Genomic DNA, 24,476 nt, shown 5'->3' with positions numbered 1-24,476 from the left:
ATATAAACATCAGGGCTTTCTGTTTAATATTAAATTTTTTAAAGTATTTTTAAACAAGTTTATGGAAACATTTCCATTGAAGAAACCTTTTGTGAAACAAGGTTTAATGAAACCTAAATTGACCTAAGAGAGTGTCTCTTTAAGAGAGCTCTTTTAGTAAGAATTGATTTTGTTTACTTTTATATTAGGACAAATTTGTTTTAAAAATTACTACAAAATGACCACAAAGAATTGAAAATATGTAACAATATTTCAGAGGCATAAAGAAAGAAAAGGTAATTCTTTCACTCAGGCTTAGAAAACCACCCACAATGAATCAAATAGCTCTGACAAGGTTGGCAACGACTGAAACATGCTTGCAAAGTATTGGTTATATACGGTACATACTAGTGATTTGTTCTGTTTCTAATGACAGGAGAATTAGTTTTTCCTCATTAATAAAATAAAACCTAATCTTTAGTTTAAAGAGACATTGTAATTTCATTTCAATAGCCCAAAAGACAAGATGCACACATTTAGCAGGTTTATGACAATGACCTACAGAAAATTCCCCTATTCTCAAAAAATCTCTGGTTGTAACTGAATATATTGCTTAGTGTTAATTGATGCATAGTTATATACAATATTGTAGGGCTATTTTTGTACTCAACATCTGTATGGAGAGAAAGGTATCCCTCTAATTAAATCTCATACAGCTTTACAAGGTTGGACCTTTCAGGCAGCTTCTATTAAAACTGTTCATGTCTGGAAAAAATACTCACCTCCTCTGGAGAAAGAAAATGAGAGCAACACAATATCCAGACCAAAGTGATGCCACTTCCCTAACCATGAATATGAACATTTTTTAAAGAGAAGGTAAAAATCTATCCTCCTTCCCCAGCTCTCAATCCCCTCAGGCATTCAATTTCTCTTTTCTGAGTCAAGTTCTATAGAACTGCAAAAACCTGACATTGCTATTTAATTACTCCCTCATACAACTCTCCCCCAGCTAAAAAAGAATATCCAAAATAATCTAAAACACCAATGTGGGGATATTCAGACTGGACATCTATTCCCTCCATTTCAGCAGCACTTACTTGAAGTTAGTTCTTGGGTGCAGAAGCTGACGGGATCTAGGTATCAAGGGAGGAAGAGTCTTCACATATCTCACTGGGAGATATGGACAAATGGGAAATAAATTTGCACTATCACATGAACGCACACACACACATACACACACACACACACCTTGAAAGACATAAGAACTTTCAGCTGAAAACCCCAGAAAGAGCTAGGAAGCAGCCAAGAACAGTATCCAGACTCCTCCTCTGTATGTCAGAATAGGAGTAAAGTGTTAGATCAGGTCTCTCCTAAAATAGTCTGAAGCAGGCCTGATGAAATACCTGGCTTCATCAAGCACAGGCTTCAGAGCCCAAGCTCCAGCCTGAGACAACTTCAAAGCACTGTCTACGCAGCTATTTTTAGAGCACAAGTGTGAGCCCTGCTTACCCAAGTCTGTTCATCTGGGCTGGGAGGCTCGCTGCCATGAACTATGTAGGCATACCCTAGTAGGTCATTCATTCCCAGAAGACTCAGCTACAGCAAAGTCAGGAGTTACTCCTCCCAACCCTGGAAGACCCAATTCTCTTCTCAGCTGGAGCAGAGGAGGAAGGGAGGTGATAATCCCTTAGAATGCAGCATTTAGCATTCAATCTGGTAAAAAAAAAAATTAAGTGAAAATTGTTGCCCTCTAAGAGATTATCACAATGGAACCTGCTTATAGCAGAGTGAAACTTTACATAAAATGAGTGAAACTTCAATAAAGAGAAACAAATTACTGAAATGTACTCAAGTATCTCGGTCTTTCACTATATACTTTTCAGTGGAGCTATGTACCTATTAATCTGAAACCCCCTATCTTATCATCTATAAGCACGGTAGTCTGCTTTCTCACACAACAAGAACATACACATCCAAAATGGAATTCTAAGTGGTTACCTCCTGGTTTACCCTTAATATATCTATAGTGAATTAAAATAATAGTTTAAACTGTTACCCCTATCTTACAATTAGTGATCTAATATGGTGTTTCCTCTTTGTGACCTTACTCCCTCTGTAGCAGTGTTTCTTAACCTTTTTGATACTAAGGACCGGCTTGCTGCCATCCTAAGAGAGATCTCAGGGACCAGTGCTGGTCCACGGACGAGTTGTTGAGAAACGCTGTTCTATAGGGTGCAGTTAATACAAAATTTGTATTAGCTACTAAAACTCACTCTAATAAACACACACATACACTCTCTCTCAGATAGCAATCATCAGCCTGCTCTAAAAAGATTTAATTCCCAAGACAAATAAGGAAGTGTGCTCTACAGTTATTGAGCAAGTAGAAACAAAAAACAAAAAAACCCAAACCTCATGACTGTTTCATAGTGCATGCAATTAACAAAAGAAGAGCTACTTTATAAGTGAAACCTGGAAGACATCTGTAACATTATTAGTTACCAGTAACTAGAGTTTTCTACCTGTATTGACCACACATCCCAATTTTTAGAGTCAGTTTTACTTTAGATACTAAGAATAAGAATATATTAAGATATTAATAACAGAGAACTTCATAGGTAAAGCCATAGGGATCATTATCAAGTCTGATCTCCTACATAACACTGATGACAAAATTTCACCCAGCAATTCCTATATCACACCCATAACTTCTGGTCGGGCCAACACATCTCTTAGAAAGACATTCAATTTTGATTAAAAGAGCAAGTGATAGAGAATTCACCATATCCTTTCGTAAATTGTTCTAATGGTTTATTACCCTTACTGTTAAAACTTTGCACTGTGAGACACAGCATCCAGGTCACTACTGGACATTCAGGTCAAAAGCCAAATCCTAAAAAATCAGTGGTTTTCAGACAGCCAATACAGATACCAAAAGGATGTGTGTTCATGATGCTCTCCATGATACAACACTATCAGCAGAGTTTTGCAGAAATTGAAACTTGAAAGTCAGTTTACTTGGGAAACGAACTAGTATAATAGGTAATGCTAGTCTACAGCAACATATGGACAGGCTTCTCAATCTAATAAAATCAAGTAAAGCAAAACAACTAAGGACTCAGTTTTGGTCTGTTTGGCTTTTCAGATGGGGGAGGGCAAGGAGGAGATATACAAAGGGCCTCATACCTCCATTTTTGCTGACTGAACTCTATGCCCGCAAATAAGTGCAAGACGAGGTGCTACCATTATATGTTCATCTCATCTGTCAGGCCCCCAAATTGGAAATCCTACCACTGGCACCCAAAGTTAACTGTAGAAATAAAACTGAAAGCTGCTGTCTAACATCACAAATTAAATGTGTTTTCCAATAGTAAAAGATGTTCATCTATTGAATTTGACATTTGAAAAGACAATACAGAAACAAAAAAGTGACACCTGTCACCAACATGTGTAGTCAACTGTTATTTTAAGACCTTAGCCAAAATGAAGCTAATTAGATAAGAGTACATCGTACTACCATTACCTATTAGACTATTATACTGCACACTATCTATGGATAGTTTTTGAGAAAGCCGATAACTAAAGCTAGAGCAGAATATGTCTTCCTGATTAAACAGAGAGTCTCATCGAGAACACACAAAATCAGTGCTGTGTCGCTGAAATCACTGTGCATGGGTTATTGAATGAAAATCACTGTGTTGATTTTAACCTATAGTGCCCCAAATGATTTAAGATCTAGTTACATGAGAGACTGCCTCTTTCTCTATGAATGAGAGAGCGCTGTTTATCCATGAATTCTCTAGCAATGCCCGTAAACTCTGAAACACACTTTCCCACTTGGTATATCAAATTCCAGATCTGTTAGTCTACTGAACACAATGACAAGTTTCATCTCTTTTCCCTGAATATTTGGGGATAAACCAGAGGGAGGAGGGAGGAAGAGAACTTTTATCCATTATTTTAATTATCTTGGCATGTATTGTAGAACTGGATGATGGTCTATTGTATTGCATATTGTGCATTTTAATTAACATAAAAGCAACAGAAATACTAGATAGATAATGACAACGTTACAAATCTGAGGAAAATCTGGTATGCTTGAGGAAAAAGAAGTCTGGTGTTTCTTAACTTTTGACTCCTTGACTTTGCAATCTATATATTTGAAGTATACCACTTTTTCTTTAGAGTTATAAGTTCCCAAGTCTCATCTAATGCTTGTACTGCTTTAACAATAATACACAGGCCTCTATACAGGGGCGGCTCTAGGAATTCCGCCGCCCCAAGCAGGATGGCGCGCCGCGTGGCGCGCTCTGGCGGTCACCGGTCCGGCGGCCCTCTTGCAGACGTGCCTGCGGAGGGTTCGCTGGTCCCACGGCTCTGACCTGCGGAGGGTCCACCAGAGCCGCGGGACCAGCGGACCCTCCGCAGGCACGTCTGCGGGAGGTCCACCGGGGCTGCGGGACCAGCGGACCCTCCACAGTCATGCCTGCGGGAGGTCCGCCGGAGCCGCCTGCCGCCCTGCCGGCAAAATGCCGCCCCAAGCGCACGCTTGGCGCGCTGGGGTCTGGAGCCGGCTCTGCCTCTATATTTAGGTTGCCTAAAACTTTTAATTATAAAAGATTCTTACATCTGTTTTTGGAAGCTCCAATAACTGTTATTTGTAGCGGGTCATGGAAATTCAGCAAAGTGAAAGCTGGAGAGGCTTTGGGGGGGGGGGGGGGGTCCTATGAAATTCCATTCAGATTCAACTGTTATACACTGTTAAAAATTGCCATTTTCCTTCTCTTGTGTTCCTCAGGAAAAATGTTGGCAACATGCCAGAATAACTGAACATGAACATGCTGCCATGAAAGAAACAGCTGCTACCACACATTGTACTGGGAAGATTTCACCTACAGGTGCTCTTGGAAGAAAGTTACACTGGGCTGGATCTGGCACATGGACCCAGAATCCATCCCTCTCCTTCCTAGGGGCATCACGCAGGGCAGACACTCCCCCCAAACTCCTCCCAACCACCCAGCAAATGATGGCAGCAAGCTATATCACCTCTGGAATAACAGCCTTCTGCTGCAAGACAGAATAACAGTCCTGTAGTTCAAGTGGCAGAAGTCTACGCTGTAGTGCTGAAGGTTGAGTTCCAGCTCTGCTAACGATGCCTGCTACAAAATTTAACTTTTTTCCTATTTAAAAAAAAAAGTAGGGCTGTCGATTAATCACAGTTAACTCTCGCGATTAACTCAATAAATTAACTTTGATTTAAAAAGTTACTCGCAATGTTTTAATCACGTTGTTAAACAATAGAATACTAATTGAAATGTATTGAGTATTTTTGGATGTTTTTCTACATTTTCAAATATATTGCTTTCAGTTACAACACAGAATGCAAAGTGTACTGTGCTTACTTTATATTATTTTTATTACAAATATTTGCTCTATAAAAGAAAAAGGAAATAGTATTTTTCAATTCACCTCATACAAGCACTGTAGTGCAGTCTCTGTCGTGAAAGTGCAATTTACAAATGTAGATTTTTTGTTCCAGAACTGTATTAAAAAATAAAACAATGTAAAACTTTAGAGCCTACAAGTCCACTCAGTCCTACTTCTTGTTCAACCAATGGCTCAGACAAACAAGTTTGTTTACATTTACGGGAGATACTGCTGCCTGCCTATTATGTACAATGTCACCAGAATGAGAACAGGCGTTCGCATGGGACTCTTGTAGTTGGCATTGCAAGAGATTTATGTGCCAGATAGGCTAAACATTTGTATGCCCCTTCATGCTTCAGCCACCATTCCAGAGGACATGCTTCCATACTAATGACGCTCGTTAAAAAAATGTGTTAATTACATTCGTGACTGAACTCCTTGGGGTAGAATTGTATGTTTCCTGCTCTGTTTTACCTGCATTCTGCAATATATTTTGTGTTATAGCCGTCTCAGATGATGACCCAGCACGTTTGTTTTAAGAACACTTTCACTGCAGATTTGACAAAACGCAAAAAAAGGTACCAATGTGAGATTTCTAAAGCACTTGACCCAAGGCTTAAGAATCTGAAGTGCCTTCCAAAATCTGAGAGGGACGAGGTGTGGAGTACGCTTTCAGAAGTCTGAAAAGAACAACACTCCAATGGAGAAACTACAGAATATGAACCACCGAAAAAGAAAATCAACCTTCTGCTGGTGGCATCTGACTAAGATGATGAAAATGAACATGCATTGGTCCACACTGCTTTGGACTGTTATCAAGCAGAACCCATCAGCCTGTGCGCGTGCCCTCTGGAATGGTGGCTGAAGCACGAAGGGATATATGAAGGGAGGAGGGATAGCTCAGTGGTTTGAGCATTGGCCTGCTAAACCCAGGGTTGTGAGTTCAATCCTTGAGGGAGCCACTTAGGCATCTCGGGCAAATCAGTACTTGGTCCTGCTAGTGAAGGCAGGGGGCCAGACTTAATGACCTTTCAGGGTCCCTTCCAGCTCTATGAGATAGGTATATCTCCATATATTATGAATCTTTAGCACATCTGACATGTATATATCTTGTAATGCTGGCAACAACAGTGCCATGTGAATGCCTGTTCTCACTTTCAGGTGACAGATCAGAGTTCAGCCAATCACTCCAAAAAACAAGAAGTAGAACTGAGTAGACCTGTAGGCTCTACAGTTTTACATTGTTTTATTTTTGAATGCAGTTTTTTTTTTTTACATAATTCTACATTTGTAAATTCAACTTTCATGATAAATAGATTTGCACTACAGTACTTGTATTAGGTGGATTGAAATATACGATTTTTGTTTTTTACAGTGCAAATATTTGTAATAAAAATAAATATAAAGTAAGCACTTTACACTTTGTATTCTGTGTTGTAATTGAAATCAATATATTTGAAAATGTAGAAAACCTCCACAAATATTTAAATAAATGGTATTCTATTATTGTTTAATTGCACAATTAATTTTTTAATCGCTTGACAGCCCTAAAAAAAAAGTTATGTAAAAATATTGGAAGAAAAATGTTTCAAGTCATGAACTCAAAAGACAGAACATACCAGATTTATGGTTGCCTGCATAACCTTATTTCTCCCCCCTTATGTGTATGCATGTGACACAGGTTCTCAAATTGGAGGGCACACAATGTATTCTGGGGGGTGGGAAGAGCTTGGTATGAGAAGCTTGAGAGCAGTGGCTGCTGGCTGGGCACCCAACTCTGTAGGCAGTGCTGCTGCTGCTGGCAGCAGTACTGCATTCACAGCAGGGCGCCTGGCCAGTAGCTGCTGTTCTCTACTCTGCCTTAAGAGACCGTGGCCAGGTGCTGGGGGGGAGGGGTCATAAACTACTACAGACACAAAGAAAGGGGGGGTCCACAGTCAAATAATTATATGTTCACATCCTGTCCCTCCTCTCACCTTTCCCACCCCCAAGATAGAGAACTGATTCATTCAAGTCACACACTGGACACACAAAGGGAGCAGAATTAAGGTTGAATTAAGACTGGCATTTTCTAACTTTCTCATGATTCAGTTCACAACCTATGTGATTATATATAAACAGAAAACATTCATTTAAGTACTAGAACCTTTTTACCAAATATCTGCAGATGAGAGTTAAGTCACATTGGTGCGGTGATAGGAAGGAAACTTTGCCTGCCTAGTTCTATAGACAGAAAACTCCAGTCTCCTACACTGTCAATACAGCATCTTTCAAAAGAACTGGAGTCACTAGTATGTAATTTTTGTTAATGAGTATTTTTCAAGAACTCTAGGGGTACATAATATACTTCTTGATCCAAGCCGAATAGGTGCCACTCTAAAGGAAGGGAGGGAATAGGGGGCGAGGCAGAGGTTATCCTGAATTTCAGAAGCTATTTATGAGGGAAATCACAGGTGCACTAAATGTCACTGAACTAGGCACAAAAGGAGTGCTTTTAAATGGGAACAAAGACACACAGAGGGTCTTTGTGTACTAATGTAATTAATGACTGACAATACAAGGACTCCAATTGGTGAAATATTATCAGTGGCCATAAATATCATTTTAGTTCTGCATAACAAATGATCTTACCTGAATGATTCTCAAAAAATGTCAAAACATTGATTGTGTTTTTCATCTGATCCTGTCAATGCTGAGATGACAGGCCCTGCAGGATGCAGTAACAGATCAATGATAGAAAACAGATGTTTAGTCTTTCCACAATGAAAATCTATAAGACCAAACAAATATAATTTTTTGTCTGAATATCAGGCTTCCTTATAATCAAAAGTTACTTCTAAATATGACAGTGAATATTCTCATTTGTATACTATTTCTCTTCCTTGGTTGGAATAATCTGAACAACCCTCTGCAGATCCTCATATCTGAGGACTCAGTGTTTGTATTTTTACAGAGTGCCAACATATGACAATTAACCTGGTCCCTGACTCACATAAGTGGTACTTGCAAAGGCTATATTGGGCACATAGCCTCAAAATTTTTACCTGACCCAAGATTCTTTACAGATGACATACGGCATTTAATTGATAAAAAAGAGTAAATATAACTGGAAAATAAATATTGAAAAGAAAAGGGTCAAGTCATCAGTAATCTTCCAACTGGAAACAGACTTAGATACCAGTCCCAAAATGTTGCCCTTAAATGATCACTGACATGGGCCCATCATGTAATTTCAAAAGGAACTTAGTTCTTAAAAAATTTCCTTAGCAAGAGTACTCAGTATCAAATAATCCTTATTAAAAAAAAAGTAGCCACATTTAATTATGAAAGATGTTAGGAGAATAGCATGTTAACTGAATAACAGGTATTGAATTTAGATGGTTGATAAAATACGTTTTCTGTTTACTATTAGAAACTAGTAATACCAAAAGTGAACATTTTAAAATATAAGGTACTCTGACAAAACATTTTTCTTCAAATGAAAAAACACAAGAGCAATCTAACCAGTCTTTATAAACCTCTGAACAACAACAATTTGAAATTAGGATTCGTCAGGTTTTCAAAATTAGTATTAACTGTGTATACAGAAAACAAAACAAAAATAATGGAAAGGAGTAGAGCCTTATTAACCAGCGATCTGACATTTAAAAGGTCTCTCAGCTCGACACTATTTAGATATTTCTGTGTTGGAGTAATAGAAAGCATACATAAGGAACTTGATATAATTTCCCCACGGCTGTGCCACAGAAGCAAAGAGGAGGACTGTTAGTCTCAACGGAAAATAAGACTAATACTAAAAAACTGAAATCACAAACGTAAGTTTATTCAGACAACAAATTACCAAATTCCAGTTTAATATGATATACTAAAAATATGTAAAGAAAATGCTATACATAAATCAGAATTAAACAAGTCAAAGCATACATTTAACATACCCCACTGCATAAATATTTTACAGTAAACCAGGAAGGAATTTTAAGTTCCCAAATAAAACGATCATTCAAACTACAATAGAAATGTGAAGTTAATTTTCCATTAAATATTTTAACTATGTTTATTTTTAATTCTTATATTTCCCTCTCTCCCACCCAACTTGTCTGAACAATATAGATATTTCATTGATATACAACTATACTTCTGTTTTTATTTTGGTAACAAGAATATTTTTGTTAAGTCCACTATACTAGCAATCTATTCAAAAATCATAGTTATCAACTTTATTAATTCACAGATAAAGGTTTTCCTGTTTACCATTAATTACAGCTTTAAACAAAAGTATGTCAACATTTTACACTAGTATCTAACAAATCCGAGGCTGAAACCAAAAAAGCCCACCTACAAACAATCATCAATAAGGAGGACTTGAAAAAGCAGTCTTTCCATTTCTGGTATGTATTGCATTTTATACCATGACACTGCAGCCTCAGAGGGTCAGATTAATTAAGATCAACAGCAGCTGCAGTGCAACGTGAGAAGCACACTACCACAGTTCCCACCAGTCCAGCCCAATTACCTGCAGCATTCCAGCACTGGACAACTGACAACCCCCATGCTCTTTACCAAGTCATTCACTCCCACTGGTCTACTGATAAATGTTAAAAACAAGCTAACCTCTTTTTGAGAAGGGCTACAAAGTGGAGTGCACCTGCTGCAAGCTGCAATGATGAGTCCCAGAGAGATGTTTGTCAGTCAGATCTCTACAGATGTTGTTTAACTTCATACTAGAGCTGTATCCAAAGATGGAAATGAGAAGGCAATCAGGCACAAACCCTCCTCCCAATCCCCCCCACAAGTTCTATTTCTAAAAGCTGTAGCCTGACAAACTTAAAGTAGAGTTTTTTGTTTCCTAGCCACTGAAAATAGGTGAGATTAAATTTTGTGGTTAACTACAATTGAGAATGCTGACATCCACGATATTAATTAGCGAAGAATCAAGATCACTAAGGTCCTGATACAATTCCTTTTCCATCAACGTATTCAGGATTTACCTCCATTTCAATTTAAAAAAAAAAAAGCATGTTTCTCATATTACAGAAGTTGAGAGGAGAAGATTCTTTTTTATGAAAACTGAATTGCTGTTTGGAGAGTGATTTTTTATATATTGTCTCCAAGCCTTCATTATGTAGACCACAGATTAGTACATTGATCCTGCCTCCACAACCAACCAACCACTGAAATGCTACATGGCAGTTCTGAACTATGTGCAAGGATGAAGAGTGGGGGAAATGGTTTAGATTGTCATTTTAATTCTTATACAAAATTATGTTTTTCTTAAATGATTTCCCCCCAGAATTCTGCAGTGCCCCAAAATGAGGGTGCAAAACACAGGTTTCTGCCGCATCCATTCAATTTACACATAACTTGACTATATGAAAAAAAAACAAGTTCAGTATATTGTCATTAGGAACCTTTTAATCTACTTCTAAACAATAAAACATTCTCTGATAGAGAAATTCTGTCACATAATAAACAACAAGAATAAAGTTGGAGGCGGTTTTCATTTCCATGTGATGGTCTTAGAGTTTTGTTCATTATTCTGCTATCTTTATTTCACGTAACAGGTTTGTATGAATATTATTGTTAAGAGTTAGCTAGCCATTTCAATGCAGCACAAAAAGTCTACATAACTTATTTGTTTTCAATTTTCCTTTTTACTATTTTTGAAATTGCAAACTCATTCAATAATTCAACAAAAAGTCAACCAAAGACCTATTCAGCTAACACAGAAAACCCCTTTCTTAGAAAAAATTAGATGCATAACACCTATAGAACATGAAATCATTAAAACTACTATAATCCTCTTCCAAATGAAGGGAAATTAGTAAGTAATAGACGCACAAGGGAGCTAGATGTACAACTCTCTCTAGATCATAGTGAGTGCAGACATTCATTTTCAGTTTCCTTTTGAATGTAAAATATTGAGGACCTTTCAGTTAGGAAGCTAACTTTTTTTTAATTCTGTCCCAGTAACCAGGCAACTGACAGCTGTCCTATTGAGAATTCTCCCTCTGAACAGCTGGCAATCAACCCTTGGCTTTTTACTAGTAGAAAGCTAAGAAACTAGAACAAGTCTGCAAATCTACGCAGCTGTAAGAGCTCTATCCTAGAAACTCTTACTTACATGAGCAGTCCTTATTCATACAATTCTATTGTTGTAAATAGGATCACTCAGGTGAGTAAGAGTCTGCAATATAGCTTGTCAAGCCTTAGAATTTATTTATTTTTTATGAAGTCCTTACTTTCTTGTTGACAACGTTTCAGAAATCTGTGATAAAATTCTCAAATATCAGGGAATAAAACCCAAGATACATCAATACACCAAAATGCTACAAGCTGAACTAATTTTTATCCCATAATTCTCTTCTCTAGGTCTTAAGACATAACATTTTCTCTTCATTTTGAATATTAATACTAATATAACCAAGTAAACTATTTGCAGTTTTGTTTTTTTAAAAAGGAGTTGGATGTATTTTTCCAATGAGAACCTACTAGTTTTAAACTAAAAATTAAAAATGTTACACCTCCTTTATTACACGAAGGGGAAAAAACAGTGGAGAAACAAGCTTGATGTAGCATGCCTTCATCCTGCCTAACACAGTATAATATGAGTAATGAAGCTAGATTTATTCAATTTAAATGTTCAGTAAAGTTGTGTATTTCACACTCAATTCACTTTCAAAAGTTTTAAAAGTCAACACACAAATACTTTTCAGAGGACAGTCACACCAAAGATAGCTGTGAAATCACCTAAATAATGCACTAATTTATATATATCATTTTCACATGCAGGATGAATGCCTAAGACAATCCACTTAGTAAATACAAAACAGCATTATCAGACACAAAATATGTTTTGTATACTTTGCCTTTTTCTTAAGCGTGCATTTTGATTGTACGGAAAATAACTCTTCCACCTTAAATGTCCCATACCAAGTTTGGGGACTACCCGATTACAAGTTTGTCTTTCATAAAATAAAAAGCAGCTAATTTATTAATTAAGAGTAATAAAATATCTTAGCCCCAATTTCATCTTCATATCATTTTATCTATATTCTAATATATTTCAGTTAGCATATTACAACATATTTGAAAAACCATGAACCTAGCTCAAATTCACCCAAGCACTAAGCTTCTGAAGCTAGGAAAGATCCTGTTGTAAGATAAACAATGTGATTATATAATTTTACATAAGAAAGAAAGAGTAAAGACATTCACTAGCAATGGTTTAGGAAAACAAGGAGGAATATACCTAGAGTGGTTTTCAGGCCAGCAATCTTTATATTTCTGAAAAATGGAGCACTGGATAAAACAGTGAGTTCAAACATGAGAAGTATCACCTTGTGGTTCTCTTTTTACACTGTGCAAAATTTAAGTGCACACAAAACTCCAACTTTTCACGGCAACACCTTCTTTAAACAGTTTTACTTCATTAATAATTAGTATCATGGCAATATCAGTATTTCAGATTTTGGATTAGAAGCCACTTGCCAAAAATAGAATTGGAACCTTGTAACAGAAAATGTTACTCCCACATTTTTTAAATAATATAATTTCACTTCAGATTTATTTGTCGAGGCAGACAATATGAATAGAAAAGATTCATACATAAAATATATTCTAAACGAGATGACCAGAAAGTATAATTGTATGGGTCAATACAATTTTTAAAAAGTTACTTGATAATCTAGAGGGAAAGTGTCTTGCAACAGCAAGAGAAATAGGATTTACAAAAAAAAAGAAAAATTAAAAATAAAAAGAAGCCTCCTGATATGATACAACAGAAGACACACAACTGTTAATAAAGCCCATGAACTCTCTTTTACTTTATTGAACTAGAACATTTAATAAAATACTTTAGAAATACAGGCTTCTTTTCTACTTCTTATAATTAGATCTCTCTTCTTAATTCTAAAGCTACCGTAAATAGTTTTCTTAAGCACAAACATAAAAATTATTCTGACAGACTTACTCTGTATACTGAATACCTGTACCATAAGAAACCATTAGATCACACAGTGAAGAACTCGTGACTAATATACCAATCCTTCACCCTTGCAAATCATCTATACTCTTAATAGCCGTGCTGAACTTTCTCTTTCAGTTACTCCTCTCCTTCTCACTAAAATTTAAGCTCAACAGCAACCTCACAAACATAGTGTTTGCAAAATAGATATTTAATGTAACTATAGATATGTTAGCCAACATGTTAAGGAACATATATACACCCAAATAGGTTTTCAGATAACTGCATACTTCTATAAAAATATCCTCAATAATATGAATCATAGCCCTACATTTTGGACTAGTATAAGATTAGCATGGTTTTTATCCCTCATGTAAGAGGGCTGGAAGAAACCCAAAAAAGTCATCAGCTTGGAGAATGCCAGGACCTCAGAAAATTCCACAGGCTCGTGGACAAATGCAAACAGAAAGGCTAACAAGATCCAGCTACAAGAGAATCCATTTTTCTCATCTGTCCATGCTGCAGCAAATAACAGTCCATCTTAAAATTATGTCTAAATCATTAATTTGCTAAATGACCTACAGTGTGGCTACATATATAAAACAGACTGTATAATGTCTAACTGGACATTGACCTATACTTGGTAAAATTAAACTGTACCAAGTCTTCTCTTGTCCTGGTATTTCCTTCAGAGAGAATCTGTTACGTCACAGAAACATTAGACATTTTTTTAATTCATCTCATTCTGGCTTGCCTAATTTTTAATTTTTCAAAGGACACTCCTGCTGATCCTGCTGTATCTACACAATTTACAGAACAAAAAAGTATGTAATTCTGATTTAATCAGAAAAGAACAAAATAACTATGTTAGAGTACTGAACAAAAGATATAATCTTTGGTGCGTCCTTTCCAACTCACTGTAAATAAACTATAGTCAAATGAAAAGGCATGTAATTTAGTATTTGGAATACCCTTCATAAACACCAATTTTCTGTAACATCCTTGCACATCTGATACCACCTCATGTATAATGCAAAGAATCTATTTCATTTTCATCTATTGACAGTGAATTTAATTTACCATTGCAGCTCTTTTCCCAGATTACGTTATTAATTCCGCAATCAGGCTCTTTTGAATGATTTTATTTCTCCACAGAGTTTTCACAATCCTGCACTGATTTTTTCACCCGAATACACCTTTCAGAATATAAGAATTGTGAGACCAAAACTTTCCTAAGGCAAAAAAAGTAATGGCAAAACAACAAAAGTTTCTGAATGACAATGAACAGCAATTATAAAACTATTTCATTCCATAGAAAATCTAAACGTGTCCTTTTAATTGTGTTAGTACATTAGAACACTATAAATTGCATCCATAAGGCAGAAAAATAACAGGTGCATTTTCCATTTCCATATCAAAATGACAATTTCAAAATAATTACAATCTTTCCATAGAGAATAAATGATCCACTTCTGCTTGACAGTGAAACAGAGTGGACAGGAAACTGAAATACTCCAAATGCTCATGCTCTGCTTACACTCGTGCCAGCTGTCTTTGCTGTTTTAGAAAATTCAGTCATCTTGCTGAATTAGCTCACCAAATGCAAAACAGCTTTATCTTCTCTACAAAAAAACAAATATCAACAATATCTAGGCACCTCGGCTCTGAATTACTAGCCACAGTTCAAAGTTGCAAAACCAGAACACTGGCAAAACGATAGCTGTGTAGTAAATTATTAGCAGTCAATAAAAAATTAGATAGATTTCAACTCAGACTAGAAGTCCAATTAACAGATACTAATTTGTTAATCTTTAGAAAGTCAAACTCTACATGGAACCACAGAAATATTTTGCAGAAGTTCAAAATGATGCAGCTCATTATGCATGACCTGCTATTTATAACATTTTGATCAAAAATGAGAAAAGACTAACAATAGGCACTCTATGCATATAAATATTGAATGCTTTGTTGTTTGCGTAAATACAGTATGCACAAAACACGCCTATTTTCTTATTCATCTGAAGTATTATATTTCCTTTCATAACATTATAGATTTTCCTTTTGTAGTCATATTAAACATAATCTAAAGAAAACATCTGAAGAGCAGTAGCACTTGTCCTCTTTACTTCACTTCAGGGCCAGTGAACAAAACAATGATGCAGAAAGAAGATACGTAAGGGATTTAAAGTAAATGGCCCATTCTTTAAGAAACAACCTCTCATTTTTATTTATTCTAGCTTAATTGCCTTACAATGATACCTGAAAACTTCAGAAAGACCCATTTTTAATGCCACCTGTCAAAGTTGGTTCTTTAAAAGTAGATTTTTTTTGGTAATAAAAAGTGCTCAGAAAATATAGTCACAAAAATGTTTTCCTACAGTAATATTCTAAATAAATTTAGCCATACTTTATGGCCACTAAATTATTAGATAGTACCCAGTCAATTCCATAAACAAATTAAGATAAGACTGTTCATATGCTCTGAGAAGATCACTCTTCAATGCATAAACCACACACATCATGTATGTATTTCCCTAGGGATTTAAAAGTAATCTGCTAATATTTGCACCTACCTGGGTAAAAATCTTTGGATTTAGACAGCTTGATGGTCGCCCCCGTCTCTTTCTGCAACTGAACAATTGTCTGTCCTCCCTTCCCAATTATAGATCCAGCAGCATAACTAGGTATGAGGACCTTTAGAAAATACTGGCCATCCTCTGAAAAATTGAGATATGCAAGGTTAATTTGGTTTACAAAACATTTGTTCTCCACCATGCCCACAAAAAACAAAATATCAGTAAATAAGTGAACATACCTATTAATATGTGCACAACTATACATCTAACCAGTTGCATCATTCTATAAGAAATGCGTGGAATATGCATTTGCCATATTCACTCTGTGGAAATTAAAGAATCTATACATTTTCCTTAATTTTCTGAAAGCATGAAAACAAATGACAAAAATTGAGTTGTATTTCTGAAGGTGGAATTTTGCAGTTCTATCTGTGGTTACCATGATACAATGAAATGAATTGACCCCTTTAAAAAAAAAAGTGCACAAAACGTGCATGACGACAAATCACACCCTTCCCTAAAAATACTGCTACAGAAATGCCAAAACTTAAAAAAAAAAAGGAAAGAATGATAAAGTGATGGGCTCTTTGTTTGACATTAGCAAACGCATGAGAACAGTAATTACCTATTGCCTGCTTTCTTCTTAAGTGTGCAAAACAACTAGTTTCCTACCAAAAACCCACCCAAAATGTGGAGTTTTATTTTCCAAGCATTTTAGCCACTGCCAAGAAAACAACTCAACATGGTGTGGATGGAATCACTTGGCTAAGTAATCCTGATGTATTTCTTTAGCACTTCTTAGGCGACAGTGATCTCTTTTAAGCTCATTAATTAAAAGACATTAAGAAGAATTTTTCCCAATTGATCAAAAGCTTAAATCCCTTATTTTAAATACACGTAAAAGTGATAATGCCAATCCTCCCACCACCACTGGATTAAAAAAAACTACAATCAAAACAGGAAAATATATACAATGAATGAAACGAATGTTTCCCAGCCACATTTTGCAACTGTGCTCCCTTCCCTTACTGATCCAGCAGCAATGAGTCTAAGGACTTTTAGAACACTGGCTCTGAAAAAAGTGAAAGCTATACAAGGATAGGGTTTTTTTTAAATGACTGAAAACCAATCTCCAATTTGATTTAATCTCAACATTTTATCATATAGCGTTCTCCATAAAGTTTGTTTAAAAAATAAACAGGAGTAGGTCCAGGTCCATCTCACTTTCCCTATGAAAGGGTATAAGCATCCCAAACAGTGCAGATGGAATACCACAGTCCCCATTTATATTATATATAGGTACAATATATTATAATACAGACTGCTTTTCTTAATATTGGATGAATAAATTCACCTCTGCCTCGGTGCATTGTTATGATGACTCCAGTGCAAATGAATAGAGAAGATGCTAGTCCCGTTATAACTCATCTCATCCAGGAAGAGCAGGATGTTAACTAACAAGTCACCGCACCAGAGACAACTCCCCCCACTCCAACACCCCCCAACCCCAACAAGCCAAATCAACGCAACAGTGTCACACTGACAGACGAAGTGAGGCCAAGGAAACGGGAAACCCCGGTCAAGATTTAAATCCAGCTTGTGAGGCAGCGGATGGAAAAGGCGGAGAGCGCCTTCGCCATCCCCCTGCCACCCAGCTGTCATTTATTTATTTATCTTCGCCAACGGATCGGGAGGGTGCTGGGGCAGCAGGAGCCCCCTGTGCCCACTCCAGCCCCTGTAGGGTCACGGCTGCACACCCACCCCCAATGGATACTAAACCCCAAAGACTGCTAGATGCTGAAAACCGACGCCATTTTGATGAATGATAAGTTTAAGGCTGCTGCACCCCAGGAGTAGTGCCCCCCCCCCCGCCGGACGGAGTCCCCTCCGCAGCCTTCTGCGCGGCCCCAGGGCAGAGCCGCTTCCCCGGCCGGCCCGAGCCGCGCTGCGGGGTCAGGAGGTGGCTGTGTCCAGCAGGGGGTGAGTGTTCCCGGGGTGCAGCCTTCCGCTCCCCTCCGGCCCCCGGCCCTGTGGCGCGGCCCCGTCCGCGGGAGGGCAGGGAGCCGGGTCCCGGCAGCTGCAGGCGGCGTACGGCTGGTTCAACCCCGGGAGTACCGGGCGCTCCCCACCCCCCGTTCGGTTTTTACCCTTTTGGAACAACTGCGCCGGACCCCCTGTGAATTCTCCGGGGCAGTTCAGCCCCCCGGCCGCCGGGAAGGGCCTCCCGCCGGGGCAGGTAGGAGGGAAGGTGGGCGGGCGGGAGGAGGGTGCTGCGGGGGGAGGGGAGATACCCACCGCCCGTGTTGGTCCTCTTGGTGCTGCCGGCTTCGGGGGGCGCTTCGAGCGGTCTTTTGCGGGAGTCCGGCGGGTCCAAGTCTATGGGAACCCCGGTGTGGGTCCCGTTCTGCTGGATGGGAGCTGCCGCCATCATGTTCGCCGCGGCCAGGAGCAGAATGGTCTCTTCCTTGGGGAGGCGGGGGGCCGGGCGGGGAGGGGACGGAGCTCGTCCCGTTCTCTGTCCCCCCTCGGGACGGCAGAGCTCCGCGCGGGGTGCCGAGGATGCTCTGGGGCTGGCGGGGCTGGCCCGGGGGGGAAGGGGAGAGAAGGCGGCGGGACTGGCCGGAGGAGCAGCTGCAGTGCGGTGCCAGGAGCAGAAGGGAGACGGGGGGATCGGAGGGGGGAGAGGGGAAGCGAAGGAGTGAGACAGAGGAGGAGGAGAGGAGGGAGAGTGTGAGTGGGAAGGAGGGGAGGGGAGAGAACGAGTGAGGAGGGAGGGAGCGATGGGGATGGCAGGTGAGCCAGCGAGTGGGAGTCTGCCAGAGGATTCACGCTGCCTCCGTGCCCCCTTCAGTCTCTCCCTGCTCTAGTCCTGCGCCGGGGGCTGGTGCGGCGCGGCTGCTGGTGGCTGCTCTCGGGCTCTCATTCTCGCTCGCACTTACGGGGCTGTGCGCACCGGGGTGGAGGCTGCGCCGCGCGCACGCAGAGCTTGCCGGTTCCTCCGTGCAGCGGGGCCAGCCAGCCTCAGCGGCAGCTACACGCAAGGAAGGAGAGAGACGGGGGAGGGGGCCGAGATTTTCGGGGGAGGGAGAGAAAAAGAGAGGCGGGGCTTCTTGGGAAGATAGGCGGGAGGCTGGGCCAATCGGATGTGGAAAATGTGAGGTTCGGATTGAAGCGCTTAGCCAATCAGAAAGGGTGGGCGGACGACACAACTGGGCGTGGGGGGGGGGGGCTGAGGGAGCTGAACCTCACGCTGGGGTGGGCTTGCGGCCAGTGTGCCCACTACCCCGGCGGGCATGTGGGGAGCGCGCCCTCGGACTTAGCGCTAACCTAACCACACATACCCTAACAAGTGCCTGGAAACAAGGTGCCGATGGTTGGGGAGTGAAGACTGAAATAGCCGGGAAACGTCCTAGTTAAGGTTCCCTTCCTTCATCCGCACTATTTCTAGGTTAATGTCTTTCCATGCAGGAGCATAACTATTTCTCCCACAGTGCAATAGGATAGTACACAGGTATTTTCCACAGCCTTAGAAATCCACGTGTAGTCCGCATCTTTGGGTATACCAGAAAACGAAACACTGAAAGTCATTAATATTACACACCATGCTCCGTGCCTAGGGTCCTACCAAATTCATGATCCACTTAGATCAATTTCACAGTCATAGGATTTTAAAAATAAATGTCATGATTTCAGCTATTTAAATGTGAAATGTCACAGTATTGTAATTGTAGGGGTCCTGACTCCAAAAGGGGGGGTAGTGCTACTTTTACTTCTGCACAGCTGCTGGCAGCAGCGCTGCCTTCAGAGCTGGGCAGCTGGAGAGCAGTGGCTTCTGGCTGGGAAACCAACTCTAAAGTCAGAGCCACCATCAGCAGCAGCACAAAGGAAGGATGGCCTGGTATGGTATTGGCACCCTTACATCTGCACTGCTGCCTGGAGAGTTAGGCCCTCAGTCAGCAGCTGCCACTCTCTTGCCACCCAACTCTGAAGGCAGCAGCACAAAGTAAGAGCAGCATGGTATGATATTGCCACCCTTACTTTTGCGCTGCTGCTGGTGTGGCACTGTCTCCAGATCTGGGTGCCCGGCCAACAGCCGCTGCTCTCCGGTCGCCCAACTCTGAAGGCAGCACAGAAGTAAAGGTGACAATACTGTGACACCCCACCCCCAAAAAAATAACCTTCTGACCTTCCCCCCTGCAACTCCCTTTTTGGTCAGGACCCCCAATTTGAGTAATGCTGGTCTCCCCCATGAAATCTGTACAGTATAGGGTAAAAGCAAACAAAAGACCAGATTTCAAGGTCCGTGATGTGTTTTTCATGGATTTGGTAGGGCCCTATCCATGCACCTTGGATGATGCACCTAGGAAGATGGTCAGAAATTATATAATAGTAACATTCAAAGCCATAAAGGACCAGAGTTGTAACTATCTCTTTCAGATTTATTTTGGCATTAACCGAAACATCACTTTGGAGGAGAGCTCAACACCAGATAATTTCTTAAAGCCCACTTTTCTATGAAGTTACAGATTTACGCCACAATCCTGCAAAGACTTATGCATGTGTTTAGCTTTAACTACCTGAGTACTGCCACTACAATAACTCTGCACACCCGTGAAGACAAAACTCATAGAATTCAGTCCAGGTTCTGGCCAAAAGTTGTCACTTTGTTTTGTAGTCAAATCACACTGCAGAATGGCACTGTGAGTGTTAAAAGCAACGAAGAGTCCTGTGGCACCTTAAAGACTAACAGATGTATTGGAGCATAAGCTTTCATGGGTGAATGCCCACTACCCCAATCCCACTAAATATCTAGTAGTGTGCCCTGCATACCACAAGGTAGGAACACTAGTCTTTACAGGTTCTATGACAGTTTATGGGGACCCACCATGCTGTAGAGCAATGGTTCTCAACCAGGGATCCGGGGCCCCCTGCGGGGTTGCAAGCAGGTTTCAGGGGGTCCGTCAAGCAGAGCCAGCATCAGACTCACTGCGGCCCAAGGCAGAAAGTTGAAGCCTCACTGCATGGGGCTGAAGCTCGAGGCCCTGAGCCCCACCACCTGGGGTTGAAGCCGAAGCCTGAGCAGCTTAGCTTCATAGGGCACCCTGTGGTATGGGGCCCCAACCAATTGCCCTGTTTGCTACCCGGTCTTTTATATGCAGAAAATCAGTTGTTGTGACACAAGTGGGCCGTGGAGGTTTTATAGCATGCTGGGGGGGGAGGGCCTCAGAAAGAAAAAGGTTGAGAATCCCTGCTCTCAACCTGTGGGCTGCTTGTAGCCCAATCAGCATACAGCTGCGACCTATGTGACATCCTCAGGGCCATACAGGTAGTATATATATTGTGCAGATGTGGCTCACATAACACACAGAGAGCTGCATATGCAGCCCACAATGGTAAATAGGTTGAGAACCACCACTCTAGAGAGAATTACTTTACTAAGCCTGCCAGAAACCATAAGGAGGAAATACCCTAAGCCCAATTACTTTAATAGTTACAATGAAGATCACTGCAGTTCAGTCCAGTACAGGGTATAAAGGACTATATACTCCATGGTAATACAAATAATAAAATAATAAGTCTCCTCCAACCTACTGTCAGGGATACTCCCTCTAATCCTTCCTCATTCCCATAACCACTGAAGCAAAAACCCAGCTCTTCTGTCTGTGTCCTGTTGGGGCCATGAGCACGGTCATACTGTTGTCACATGCAATTATCCCACATCTACTGCTTGCAGGCCACTGCCCTGTATCTTCCAGTTGCAGCTACCTCTGTCTCTCTCCTCGGCTCTCACTTTTCCAGTCTCCTACTTCCCCCCACTACCTACTTCCCAGCCTTCCCTCCACATCCAGCTCTGAGGCTGATGCATCCAACCTGTTACTCCTTCTCACGGGCAGCCATCAGCTTTCCCCACCACATCAGGATGTTACTTCCTTTTTCTGTTCCCTTAGCATTATGGAGTAGAGCCTTGAAACCCAACTTAAGCCTAGTAGGATCTGACTAAAAGTGCTGGATCTGAGTCAAGTAGGAAAACAACCAGGGTCGGATCAGATTTCTTCCTGCCTGTAGGGTCAGTGCCTTAGCAGCAGCTGGGTCCACTCCTGCTGACCACTGCCACCTTGCTGTTCTGTGTGTGCTGCATAGTGAGAATGCCAAAGAGTCACTGTATCTCTCACTCCACAGTATACCCTGCATAGCAGCAGGGGGAAGCACATGGCAGGAACAGTGCATATAGGCATTAGGGAATGGTTGGTTCATAAAATGACCCAACCCTCTCAGGGTCAGGATGGGTCCATGTTGAGCATAAAAAGTTGGCCCAAGCAGATCTCTTTTATGGTGTCCTCTACTGGCTAGATGCTTAACTGAGTAACAGAGCAGGCTCTATTGGATAGATCCTTTTGTCCAGCTCAGTCAAGGTTGGGGGAAGGTACCCAGTACAAATACACATATTGAAAGCTTTGCTTACTACTGTAAAACATCCTTGGTTGGCAAAGGTGTGGGATAGTAGGAATTCTTATTCCTACATCCCACTCTGTACCCAGCATCAGGGCCTCAGGAATCTGATAATGTCCAGTGCATTTCGAGACCAAGAGAATTCAAACTGCAACTGTTTGAGACCCAATTCTGTTTCCAATTAATCAGACACTCCACTGAGAGCAGGAGTGGGCCCTCCATTTCTTGCAGTGGTGCTGGACATTTCTCTTCCTGCTAATAAACAGGACAAAATAAACAGTTTTTTCTCCCTCATGCAGAACATGACAGCTGCCAATAATCCATAGATAAAAGCCACCCCCTTAAACAAAACCCCGGCCAGTTAAAGAAAACAGGGTTGATACTTATCCAAGTGTTGAGGATGTCATTGGCAGTTGTTTGTTTTCCATAGTTGGGATTCCAGGAAAAGTTTTGCCCTGCTAAAATGAAAGCTGTGAACCCTACAAACAATTTCCTCTTTAAAAGCTCCTTTATTTTTACTCTCACTTCTTACTATTGTAACTTCTTTACCCAATAATCTAATTACTAAACTATTAGTATCCTTGCATTAATTTACATGGAAACTCTTCAAAAAATCTTTAACCTAAATATTGCAGAAGTTACTCAGTTACTCTTTAACTTAAATCTTGCCTCCTCTCCTTCTCCAGGTATGTTTTGCTGAAACTATAGCAGTACCATCATGGTTCCACTATTCATTATAGATAGCTCCCAAACCATTACATGTCACATATCATTGCTGAAGTAGGGAAGAGCTTGAGTAGCGACAAGTCAAAGAAGTCTATATGTGGCCATAATCACTTGTATCCCTTCAACAATACTCTCTGCATAAAGGGAAATGAAAGAGAAGCAGTCATTCCTATACCTGGGAAACAGAATCCTGTTCTCCCGCACAGTCTATACTGATATTCCATTTGAAAAGCTTAACAACTTAGACTTTGTTCAAAGAACCAGATTTGGTCCTCAGTCCTTTTTCCAGTCAGAAGTCCCTGCCCCTACTTGTCCATTCCTGCAGGCATGGAACAGGGTAAGCAATCTTGGCACTTCTTGTACTCTCAGGTTAACTGGGGTCCTACCTGGACTTCAGTGTAAGTTAGAGCAGCCTCAGGTTTTGATCATGCCCTACCGCTCCCTGACACGCGCCTTGGGGGGCAGAAGAGTTGCTTGTATGGAGCCATTCTGGTAGCTCTACAGTGGCCAGGGGACTGCCTAAAATGGGGGGTCCCCTTTATCTTCAGTTAATGTACCTACTTATCTACTGCTCCCCAAAGACTGGTCTGGATCCTCCTATGACTAAAACTAGCGTAAATCAAAAGTAATTCTACTGGAATCAATGGAATTGCACTGATGTAAAAATTATGAGAGAGAAGAAACAGGCTCATTTTGTTTACTTTGTCAGTTTTCAGTAGCTGCTGATTCTATGGACAGGTCTACACTTGGAGCTTGAGCTGTCATTCCCAGCTCAAGGAGACATACTCACACTATCTTTCATTGAACTAGTGCACTAAAAATAGTGTGTAGTCACAGCAGCGCAAACATTGGAATAGGTTAGCCAAGTACATGCCTAGGGTCTCAGACAGATACAAACTTGGGGTGGCTAGCCCCTCTTCCCCCCACCCACACAGCTCACACTGCTGCAGCTAGTTTCCATTTTTAGCTTGCTTGTTCAATAAAAGCTAGCCCAACTATGTGCCCTCAATCTGGGAATTACACCCCCTGCACCAAGTACAGGCATACCCTGTGCGATAACCAAAAGGGCTTTTTGTGGTGTTTCAACCAGAATATAAAGTTGTCTACCCTACAGCAGAAACTCAGCTCAGCCAACTGCCACCTGCCATTCCAAACTGCCGCAGACTCTTTTGATTCTAACATTGTGGTGTACAGTAACTCCTCGCTTAACATTGTAGTTATGTTCCTGAAAAATGCTACTTTAAGCAAAACAATGTTAAGAGAATCCGATTCCACATAAGAATTAATGTAAATGGAGGGGTTAGGTTCCACAGAATTTTTTTTCACCAGACAAAAGACTATATTTTATATATATA

At 40.5% G+C, this 24,476-nt stretch overlaps 1 protein-coding gene and 1 long non-coding RNA gene across 7 annotated transcripts in view; one reads left to right on the top strand and one right to left on the bottom strand.

Annotated features, from left to right (window-relative positions):
* Nucleotides 1–19,034, bottom strand: part of NOVA1 (NOVA alternative splicing regulator 1) — a 222,245-nt gene extending 203,211 nt beyond the window's left edge. For 3 of the 6 annotated variants that reach the window (XM_039536987.1, XM_039536988.1, XM_039536992.1), the window contains exons 1-2: nt 18,241–19,034; nt 15,943–16,086 (exon numbers count right to left, since the gene is read on the bottom strand). In XM_039536987.1, coding sequence (XP_039392921.1) covers nt 15,943–16,086; nt 18,241–18,376 — 280 coding nt within the window. In that variant the 5' untranslated portion in view covers nt 18,377–19,034. Of the gene's footprint in view, nt 1–8,037; nt 8,114–15,942; nt 16,087–17,299; nt 17,436–18,092; nt 18,174–18,240 lie in introns of those variants that run through there. The other 3 variants (XM_039536991.1, XM_039536989.1, XM_039536990.1) reach the window with 3 other exon arrangements.
* Nucleotides 18,110–24,476, top strand: part of LOC120404440 — a 173,900-nt gene continuing 167,533 nt past the window's right edge. Inside the window, exon 1 of the long non-coding RNA XR_005597986.1 lies at nt 18,110–18,181. This is a non-coding gene — a long non-coding RNA (uncharacterized LOC120404440). The remainder of the gene's footprint in view (nt 18,182–24,476) is intronic.

Source organism: Mauremys reevesii, linkage group 4, assembly GCF_016161935.1.
Source record: "Mauremys reevesii isolate NIE-2019 linkage group 4, ASM1616193v1, whole genome shotgun sequence".
Lineage (NCBI taxonomy): Eukaryota > Metazoa > Chordata > Testudines > Geoemydidae > Mauremys > Mauremys reevesii.
The sequence above is the reverse complement of the archived record's forward strand: the minus strand, read 5'-3'. Positions and strand labels throughout refer to the sequence as shown.